Here is an 11,377-nt window from a genome sequence, read left to right as displayed (position 1 = left end):
ACTATTGGAGAATTTACTTATCCATTGTCTCTTGATACACAGGAAAATCACAAGGACCACTTTAAAATGGCATTTAATGACATTAAATTGGCCACAGAAGATTTTAGCCCCTCCAATTGTATTGGAGGGGGAGGTTTTGGGTTAGTATACAAAGGCAAACTTGTAGATGGAAACCTTAATGAACATTTTACCATTGTTGTAAAGAAGTTGGATAAAAGTCAAGGTCAGGGAGAGAAACAGTATTACAATGAGCTACAAATTCTTTGCGAGTATAATCATGAAAATATTATTGGTCTTATTGGATATAGCAATGAAACAGCCGAAAAACTCATTGTTTACGAGCATGCCTCAAAAGGGAGTCTCGATAAGCATTTGGATGATCCTAGTCTTACATGGAGAAATAGACTTCAAATTTGCATAGATGTTGCGACGGGGCTAAATTTCCTTCATGAGGGTGTTCTAGGACAAGATGTTGTGATACACAGGGACATCAAAACTGCTAACATTTTATTGTTTGATGATTGGAAGGCAAAAATTGGTGATTTTGGACTATCTTTGAGAAGTACGTTGAATGAGAAAACAAACTTCGCGATCGATCATCCTTGTGGGACAAATATGTATGTGGACCCGATGTACTTAAAGTCAGGTATTTTAACTGTAAAATCTGACGTTTATTCATTTGGGGTGGCTCTATATGAGATATTATCTGGTAGAGAAATATATAAACTCCTCAAACATGAAAGACATTCTCTGCTCAATTTCGTGAAACACGAGTTTGAAAGCAAGAAATTACATGAGGTAGTTTTTACGGCTATAGGTGAAGAAATCGCGCCTAGATCATTGACTACTTTTTTAAACATTGTTTATGGGTGTTTAAATGACGACAGAGAGATACGCCCAACAACAACAACAATTTTAACAGAACTGAAGAAGGCATTGCGATTTCAAGTAAGTTATCATATATTTACACAGTAAAGTTGACTTAGGTAGAAATATTTTTATATCAAAACTATGATATGTTTTTTTTATTTATAACTAAAACAGTGAACCAGTCGACATATAATACACATAATTAAGAATGTTCATAATCTTTAGAAATAATTATATAATTTTTTTAAACCGAGCAATAATTCAATAAATAGTACTCGTATATAATTTATATATTTTTTAAATGTTGTAAGTCAACATCAATTTTGTTATGATGACAAATATAATGCACTTTCATCAAATTTTGGTTAGATGTAAAGAAGATCACTTTTTCTATACATACTTAAAATGAGGTTAAGATCAATATACAGAATACTACTTAGAATCACGCACAGAATTAAACCAATTTAAATTAAGTATTTAAGATCAATATTGTTGTTATTATTATTGTTATTGTTATTGTTATTATGTGATTAATGAATGAATGTATGTTGTTTGCTTAATATGTATAGCATTTTCACTAGTTGTTATAAATTAAGTTACAAAGAAATACATATATATTTCATAGTTTCGGTGTGTTAATAACAAAATGAAAAATAGAACTTTGATGTTGATTGTTGATTTGGTGAGTGTAAGCACAAATCATTTATACAGTCGAATCAACTCGATTGGAACGTGTGGATTTCTGATCTGAAGGTGTACCCTGTATAATGGTGTATTTCAGATGCCTTAGCATATGATTTCGAGTGCTGTATTTGTTGAGTATGATTTTGTAATTTTCATGTAGGTTGGCTTTTTGTAATTGGGCTGCTTTTGGCCCAGTCCTCCTTGTTTTTTTTTGTTGGTTTTAATATAATTGTTGCTTTTCGAAAAAAAAAAAACAGAAACTTAGAATAAAATTAATATTAATATATAACATATGAATTCTCTAATGAATTTGTTACGCACAAATGTTTTCTAGTTCAATTTTTAATAATAGATGCAATATGCAACAGTAGTGTCTTACTTCACCGATTTTATGTAGGACGAGAAGAATAACGAGGATGAAGAGGATGAAGGAAATGAAGAGGATCAAGTCACAGAGAGAGATTTGTTAGAAGAGAATGAAGAGGATCAAGTGACGGAGAGAGATGTGTTAGAAGAATCATTGCACACTTGGAAGTTATGGAAGTTATGCTGTTTAGGATGATTGTGAGTTTATGACAAAAAACTATAACTAATTTTTTTTTTTTTTCTTTTTTGCTGGAGGTTCTCTTAGAAGAAATCTCTTTATCCGTCAAATATAGAGGGGATGAATTTCTCTACTTTTGGAGTGTTTCACTAAGGGTTAAGAAATGACTTCTCTTTATTCTAGGATTGAAAAATGATTATTTATGCCACACCTCCCTCATACCCTACTCATGTGAGATTGAGATCTGTTGTTGTTGTTGTTGTTGTTGTTGTTGTTGTTGTTGTTATTGTTGTTGTATTATATTTTCTTTAGAACAACGAACCTTACAAGTTTTAAACCTAATTCACACACATGCTATATGGTAATTTCAACTCATTTATATGTAAAAAGTGAAGTGGCCAATTTGGGTAGGGGTGGTCAGTATTTGGTTTGAAACCGTAGAACCCGAAAATCAAACCAAAACCAAACTGGAAAAAAATCAAACCGAATTTGATAAACGATTTTCGGATCGAGTCAAACCGAAACCGAATTTGAATTCGGTTTTCGGTTCGGTTTTCAGTTTTGAAAATTCTGGATTCGGTTTAACCGAAAACCAAATTCAAAATTTTTAAATATTTAATTTGTATTAATGTATTAATGTCATTATAATTTTGGATCCAATCAATAAAATATGTTCTCACCTATATGAAGATTTGGTAGCTAACATTATAATTATGTTACTCAAATTATTATGTTATTCTTCTTAATAACAGAAGCAGTAAACGTCATAATTAAGCTATAAATATTAATAAATCATCGAATTCTTTATAATTTAATAGTACGTCATTGTTTTAGGATATAAATAACTAAGATAACAGTAACGCTACAATTAAACTACCATCGTTCTCAGTTTTTTCATAATATTCGGTTTTAACCGAAAACCGAACCGAATCCGAATTCGGTTTTCGGTTCGGTTCGATTTTAACTTTGAATTCAGTTTTAGGTTCGGTTTTCGATTTGTCAAAAAAATTTCAAAACCGAATAAATCGAACAAACCGAAAACCGAACCGATGAACACCCCTAATTGCCATATCTAGGTTGAGCCAATCTTACATTCAAAAAGCTACTGATATATTCTATGGCTCAACACATCTTTGACAATATTAAATAAATAAAGTAAATCACATGATTAAATTCAAAGGCAATTGAACCAAACTAGAGGAGCAAAATTATCAAATGCGCCAACTAGATGTACCTGAAGCAAAATGCAGGTTTAACAGCATTTTAGATACTATACGAGTTTAATCTATTCATAACTTTCGGATTAAAAAACAAAACAAGCTTATTGAAAGTTAAAAAGATACAGAACAATAAATCTAACGTAGTATCATTGTCGTCAGAATCTGAAACTAACGACAATATATGAGAGATTCCAATATCAACAATGAGAATCCAAAATGGGCAATAGACGACCTACATCCACAGTTCAAGAGTTTAAGATATAATATTATTAAAAATAATTAATTAAATATGTGTCAAATATGTTAAATTATAACACCCTGTCAAATTCCATCTGACGGCGTGTTAATCATGATCCCACAGTAACAGTTACGCCCTCTAAATGAGACGTTTCAAAAGCATTTGCATTTCATTTTATTAAAACAGTTGATTTTAAAACACAGGTCAACAAACGTAAAGAAATTCCATTGTGATCGTAACCACAAGCCAACCGTATTTAGTAAATATAAAAACTTTAATTGCGAAATATATGACAATGTCTTGACAAAATATGCTGACTCCACAGCAAGACCATGCATCAAGCAAACCAGCGGAAACAATACTTCTAAGGACCTGAGAACAAACACGCAAAAACGGGTCAACAGTAATGTTGGAGAATCTACAGGTTTAAGTATCGTGAAACAGTATATAAAAATAGTATTCAGAAAATAATTGTTTGTTTTAGACAACGAGATTTTCTGCGTACAACTCAAGTGTTGTAAAAAGTACATACATCTTATGAGCACTCGAATACTAACTTAATGTTAAATAATAGAACTCGTGAATATAACTTTATTAGAACACCATATATATATATATATATGTACAAAACCTAAACCTAACGGACCCAAGCCCTGGACTTGGGCCTACTTATTATCTAACACTCTCCCTGTAACAGACTGAAACCCGGGCTAGTTGTAAGTTGTCAATTTTGCCTTAGGGTTTGTGCTTAGTCTTAAGTGCTTTTATTTTAATTATTTTATTAGTGTTTTATTATAATTGTGTTGTGACCAGTTTGTGACAAGGGTCCCAGAACAGGTTGGTTTATTTAATTTGGACTCCGTTAGGACCGCCTAAGGAGATACGAAAGGTTATCAGATAAGATAACTAGTAAATACCTGTGTGATATGGGGTATGAGTTTATAACTCATTTAAGTGTATGTATCTGGATAGTTCTATCCATTTCTCATTTCATCAAACACATACACGAACACATACACAAACACACACATAAACCCTAATTTGATTTTGTGAGCCTTTGGATTAATTGAAGCTAGAGATATATTCCTTGTGATTTCGTGATCAATATAAGGTATGCATATCATAGATTCATGTATTAATTCTTGCTCAAAATGAGTTTTGTGTTCTTGAATAAAAAGTGTGATTTTAAGCTTGAATCTTCATTTTTGGTGTTTGTTATGCTTAATTGATGTTAGAAATAGGTTGTATATATGTTTAGTAGCTTCCATGTGCTTAAAAACACTCAAAAATCGAGTTTTGGGCGAAAAAATCGCAAAAACAGCGAACTGCTTCGAAACCCAGTTGCTACAGTATTTTGCTACAGTATCTTGCTACATTATTTTGCTACATTACCGAACTGCTACAGTGTCACTATTTACTGCAGTGTCACTATTTGCTACAGTGTCACTATTTGCTACAGTACCGAGTTGCTACAGTACCCCGAGTTGCTACAGTGCCACTATTTTCTACAGTACCGAGTTGCTACAGTGTCACTATTTGCTAGAGTACTTTTATGAAATTGAAACGGACGTAACTTTCAAAACGTAACTCCGTTTTTGATGAATAAACTATCGTTAGAATCGTAATAAAGAATACTTTTCAATGGTGAATTTTTAAGAAACTAGATCAAACTGTTTTTGGGCCGCAAAAGGAGTTTTAGTGTGTATGTCGTGTTTTGCACGCACCTGTATGCCATTATTGAGTGGAGTCATGATGTAGACTCATAAAATTATGAATATATGGTGTTATGACCTAGTTAATCGTATGAAATAATTATATTATTTATTGGATATGTATATTAACTTTGTTTGTGTTGTTCTCAGGTTATAAGGACAAGGAGGAAGCTCAGAAATAATAACTGAGCAGTTGCTGGTAATTGGTGAGTGGTTCTATCTCCGGATAGAGTTTAAGTAGCATATCATGCTACTGTGGTTGACTCTTTTACCATGCATAGTGTAGAAATTGTCATGTTAGAATAATATAGTATGCCTGATGTTGTATGTGATTTATGTGTACACTGTGTGAATGGCACCAGTCGGGCTTAGGGAGACTGGGGACTCGAGACCGTGCCTAGGTGAGGTTAGAGTCCGTATGAGGTCAACCGTGCCTAGGGGAGGTTGGGTCCATAGGCTACTGATTGTGGAGTATAGTGTGAATGATGCATCCCCTGCATCTGGATAACTATACTGTGAATTGAGTAGCAGGGACTATCGGTAGACTCAGGCCCGATCAGCTGAGAGTCGTGTGCTCGTACAAGCCGCCGATCCTCGTATTGTCTTATTGTATGCTAGTTGATAGTTAGCATGTGTTGTTGTTAGTATATAGCTTGTGTGTGACTTAAGCTATATCTGTTAGATAGATTCCATTCACTTAGCGGTGCGCTAATCCCCCACATATTCTCCTCTTGCAGGTTTAGGTACTGCTAGTCGGGAAGGGTGCTATTGCAGAAGACATGTTTGACAACTCAACTCTGATGTGGACTTTTGTATAAATAATGTTTTGTGATAACGTAACACCGTTGTGTAAACTTAAACGTAATGACGTGACTTATATTGTGTTTGTTAATAAAGTCTTCCGCTGTGTATTTTTAAAAAAAAATGGCCGGTGTTACAAGTTGGTATCAGAGCATGGTTTGGCAGCAAATATGTGCTCGTATTTTGTTCCCAAACCCTGAGGCAAGTCAAACATGTCTGTGGGAGTGGGGGCTAAGTGAAAATAGGATATACGTGTGTTAGTTGTGATTGAACTAACTGTTATCCACTAAGCTTTTGTGTGAGCTGTTTTGTAGCACATGTATGACTGATAGAAACGTAACTGGCCCCTCCAACCCCGAAACATTCAGAGCACCAGAAGAGGGTGTTGAGTCGGATGATGATCAGAGTAGTTACATCCTTCAGTTAGAAAGCAAGCTAAAAGAGGCTGAGGACAAAATTAATGAGCTTGAATTGGCGAGGCATTCTGGAAATGATGATACACCACCTGGATTCCCAACAGCGCAATCCCAAACGATACCTAATGTGCCCCAGAACTAGTTTCAGAATCAAATACCTAACCAATATTATATGCCACCACAAAACACCTTTACTTACCAAAATCCCATGATGATGAATCCATACCAAATGCAAATGTTCCATCAACCTTACATGCAACCACCCAAAAGATGTACTTATAAGAACTTCCGTGATTGCAAACCCTCCGAGTTCTCTGGAAGTACTGATCCGACTGTAACTCTCAATTGGTTGCGAGAAGTTGAAAGGGTATTTGAAGCGTGTCAGTGTGAACCTGAGCTGAAGGTAACATATGCTAGTAGACTGTTGAAAGGTAGGGCTATGATTTGGTGGGATTCTTTGATTTCCAGTATACCGAAAGAGCAAGTGAGTATGATCACATGGGAGCAGTTTTATGGGAAGGTGTGTGAACAGTATTGTAATCCGTTTAATATGAATCGAATCAAGACTGAGTTTCTTGAAATGAAGATGACACCTCAAATGACGATCGATGAGGTAGTAGAGAAGTTTATGGATAAACTGAGGTTTGTACAACAATGGGTGCCAGACGAAGCGTCTCGTATCCAGCATTTTGTTAATATCATTCTGCCTGAGTACAGAACTTTTGTTAGAACAGCTACATCATTGTCTCAAGCTGTTGTGATGGCTAAGATGGTAGAAAGTGATGTTCAGGCCGCCAGAAACAGAATGTTTGGTAATGTGCTACAACAAGGTGGGCAAGTATCTGGTCAATCAGGATCTAAATCCAAGAAGTCTAGTGGGTTTAAATCGAAGGGTAAAAGTGATCTGAGTAGTACTGGATCTGGATCAGGTAAAGGGAATTGGTGTCACACATGTCGATCTTCTCACATTGGTTAGTGTTCTAAGGCTACAAGAAGATGCTTAAAGTGTGGTGTTGTTGGGCATGAGTCTTCAGCATGTCCGTATCCAAATAGTGTGTGTTGGAGTTGTCACAAACCAGGGCATCGTGCAATTAGTTGTCCGTCGAAGAGTGGTAGTTCCGGGGTAGGGTCAGGGGCGCGTTCAGCATCAGCTGGAGGGTCAACTGCCTCGTGTGGGCAGAAGAGGAAGAACCCTTCAACAGCAGAAGCTAGAGCTTTTCAGATGTCGGTGGAAAATGCTGTGGCAACCGACGAAGTAATCATCGGTATGTTTCTAATCAACTCAATACCTGCTCGCGTATTGTTTGATTGTGGTGCCAATAGGTGTTTTATGTCCCTAGATTTCTGTGCTAAGTTGAATTTACCAGCTACTGTGTTACCCAAGCCGGTTAGTGTAGAAGTAGCTGATCGTAAGACCACACCCGTCACAACCTATGTGACTGGGGTTTGTATAGAGATCGAATGGAAGTCTTTCCCGGTGACTTGTTTAGTGTTACCTATTCCTAGCTTTGATGTAGTACTAGGAATGGATTGGTTGAGCTCGCTTAGGGCTAATATTAAGTGTGATAGGAAAATGATTACCTTTCGTTCGACCGATGGAACCCGTGTTGTGGCCCGAGGGGAGCGGGGAGGGTATAATTTTCTGTTGATAACCATGATGAAAGCGAAAAAGTCGATGGCAAAGGGTTGTGAATCATTTCTTGCATATGTGATTGATGCGAAGAAAGAAAAGAAAACAGTGGCCGATATTCCGATAGTATCAGAATTTCCCGAAGTGTTCTCAGATGAGTTACCAGGTCTGCCACCGGTAAGGGAAGTTGAATATAAGATTGAATTGGTTCCTGGAACAACTCCAGTTGCAAAAGCTCCATACCGATTAGCGCCGTCTGAAATCCGTGAAATGATGTCACAGATTCTAGAACTATTAGATCGTGGGTTTATCCGACCGAGTTCTTCACCGTGGGGTGCTCCGGTATTGTTTGTTAAAAAGAAAGATGGGTCAATGCGTATGTGTATTGATTATCGTGAATTGAACAAAAGAACAGTGAAGAATAAGTATCCGTTACCTCGAATAAACGATTTGTTCGATCAGTTACAGGGTGCTTCATTCTTTTCTAAGATAGACTTACGATCCGGATATCATCAGGTTCGTGTTGCTGAATCAGATATACCGAAAACAGCGTTCAGAACAAGGTATGGTCATTATGAATTTATTGTCATGCCGTTTGGGTTGACGAATTCGCTAGCAATCTTCATGGATCTAATGAATAGAGTGTGTCGCCCGTTCTTAGATAAGTTTGTGATTGTGTTTATAGATGATATACTAGTGTATTCAAAGACCGAAAGTGAACATGCTGAACATCTGAGACGGGTTTTGAACAAGTTGAAACGTGAACAACTATTTGCAAAATTTTCAAAGTGTGAATTTTGGTTACGTGAAGTGCAGTTTTTGGGTCATGTGATTTGTGCCGAAGGTATAAAAGTTGATCCGACAAATATAGAAGCGGTAATGAATTGGAATTCTCCGAAGACTCCGACTGAGATTAAGAGTTTTCTGGGATTAGCCGGTTATTATCGCAGATTTATCAAGGATTTCTCGAAAATAGCGGGTCCGTTGACTAAGTTGACTCGTAAAGATGTAGCCTTTCGATGGACTGATGAACAGGAAAAGGCTTTTTAGATTTTGAAACAGCTACTGTGTCAGGCACCAGTGTTAGCTTTATCAGAAGGTTCAGACAACTTCGTGGTATACTGTGATGCATCATATGCTGGGTAGGGTTGTGTATTAATGCAAAGAGATAAAGTAATCGCCTACGCCTCGCGACAGTTGAAAGTTCATGAGAAGAATTATCCAGTGCATGATCTTGAAATGGCTGCAGTAGTGTTTGCTTTGAAACTGTGGAGACACTATTTGTATGGAACCCATTGTGTTATATGTACAGATCACAAGAGTTTGCAGTATATCTTCTCACAGAAAGAATTGAATATGCGTCAGAGACGATGGCAAGAGTTGATCAAAGATTACGATTGTGAAATTAAATACCCTCTGGGTAAGGCAAATGTGGTTGCAGATGCGCTAAGTCGTAAAAAGTCAAGTGAAAATGTGAAATTTCTTCGTTTGAATATAACTTCACATTTGATTAACAGCTTAAAAACCATTCAGGCCTGTGCTTTAGAGGACGAACATATTAAATCTGAACAAATGACCAAACGAAAAGTGGACTTAATTGATGACTCACGTGGACTAAAGACCTTAAACAATCGTGTTTGGGTGCCTAAGCTTGGAGATTAGAGGGATTTAATCATGACGGAAGCTCACAAATCCAGATTGACAGTACATCCGGGTAGTAATAAGATGTATCATGATTTGAAAACAGTGTATTGGTGGCCAACAATGAAATCAGATATCGCCCGTTATGTCGAAAAGTGTCATATATGTGCTCAAGTGAAGGCCGAACATCAGAAACCTTATGGTTCGTTACGTCAGTTACAGATTTCAGAGTGGAAATGGGAACATATAACGATGGATTTTGTGACCAAATTACCTCGAACTCAGAAAAGACATGATATGATTTGGGTAATAGTGGATCGCCTAACTAAAAGTGCTCATTTTCTTGCTACTCGTGAAACAGCTTCGTTAAGTGAGTTAGCCGAATTGTATATAAACGAGATAGTTAGTCGACATGGTGTGCCATTATCGATCGTTTCAGACAGAGATTCCAGATTTGTGTCGAATTTTTGGAATAGTCTTCAACAGAATTTGGGTACACGTGTGAATTTAAGTACAGCTTATCATCCTCAGACAGATGGTCAGAGTGAAAGAACGATACAGACTTTGGAGGATATGTTAAGGGCTTGTGTGTTAGAATACGGTGGTTCGTGGGATACACATTTGCCGTTGGTCGAATTTGCGTATAATAATTCATATCATTCGAGTATAGGGATGCCGCCCTATGAAATGTTATACGGTCGTCGTTGCAGAACTCCGACTTGTTGGTTAGAAGCCGGGGAGAAACAGTTTGCAGGTCCCGAAATTGTTCAAATGACAGCCGAAAAAGTTGCAATTGCGAGAGAAAAGTTGAAAGCCGCTAGAGATAGACAGAAAATGTATGCTGATCCGCGTAGACGTCCGGTAACCTTTAATGTGGGTGAACGAGTGTATCTGAAAGTTTCGCCGTGGAAAGGGGTTATCAGATTCGGTAAACGTGGTAAGTTAGCACCGAGATTTATTGGTCCGTTTCCGATCAGTGAAGTGTTGAATGATCAGACTGTGGTGTTAGATCTTCCGCCAGAGTTAGATGGTATTCATAATACATTCAACGTATGTTATCTTCGCATGTGTAAAGTCAACGATGAAACACAACTTCTTCCTTTAGAAGATTTAAGGGTCGATTTGAATAAGAAATTGGTGGAAGAGTCGGTCCGTGTGGTTGACCAAAAGGTGACTAAGCTGAGAAAGAAAGAGATTCCGATGGTGTTGATTGAGTGGAAACACAGTTTGGGTTCTAATCTTACGTGGGAAATGGAAGAGTTGATGAGAAAACGTTACCCTCATTTGTTTGACCAAGACCAGATTCCGAGGACGGAATCTTCTTAAGGGGGTGGATTTGTAACAGACTGAAACCCGGGCTAGTTGTAAGTTGCCTATTTTGCCTTAGGGTTTGTGCTTAGTCTTAAGTGCTTTTATTTTAATTATTTTATTAGTATTTTATTATAATTGTGTTATGACCAGTTTGTGACAAGGGTCCCAGAACAGGTTGGTTTATTTAATTTGGACTCCGTTAGGACCGCCTAAGGAGATACGAAAGGTTATCAGATAAGATAACTAGTAAATACCTGTGTGATATGGGTATGAGTTTATAACTCATTTAAGTGTATGTATCTGGATAGTT

At 36.9% G+C, this 11,377-nt stretch overlaps 1 protein-coding gene across 3 annotated transcripts in view; it reads left to right on the top strand.

The window, feature by feature from the left end:
- LOC139876235 (uncharacterized) overlaps positions 1-2,275 on the top strand; it is a 46,889-nt gene extending 44,614 nt beyond the window's left edge. The window contains exons 4-6 of one of the 3 annotated variants that reach the window (XM_071863524.1): positions 43-646; positions 888-948; positions 1,952-2,076. In XM_071863524.1, the coding sequence (XP_071719625.1) occupies positions 43-646; positions 888-919 (636 nt within the window). In that variant the 3' untranslated portion in view covers positions 920-948; positions 1,952-2,076. Of the gene's footprint in view, positions 1-42; positions 949-1,951 lie in introns of all 3 variants that reach the window. The other 2 variants (XM_071863523.1, XM_071863525.1) reach the window with 2 other exon arrangements.
- The last annotated feature ends 9,102 nt before the right edge of the window (positions 2,276-11,377 follow it).

Source organism: Rutidosis leptorrhynchoides, chromosome 11, assembly GCF_046630445.1.
Source record: "Rutidosis leptorrhynchoides isolate AG116_Rl617_1_P2 chromosome 11, CSIRO_AGI_Rlap_v1, whole genome shotgun sequence".
NCBI classification, from domain to species: Eukaryota; Viridiplantae; Streptophyta; class Magnoliopsida; order Asterales; family Asteraceae; genus Rutidosis; species Rutidosis leptorrhynchoides.
Note: the sequence above shows the minus strand (reverse complement) of the source record. Positions and strands in the feature narration are given on the sequence as shown.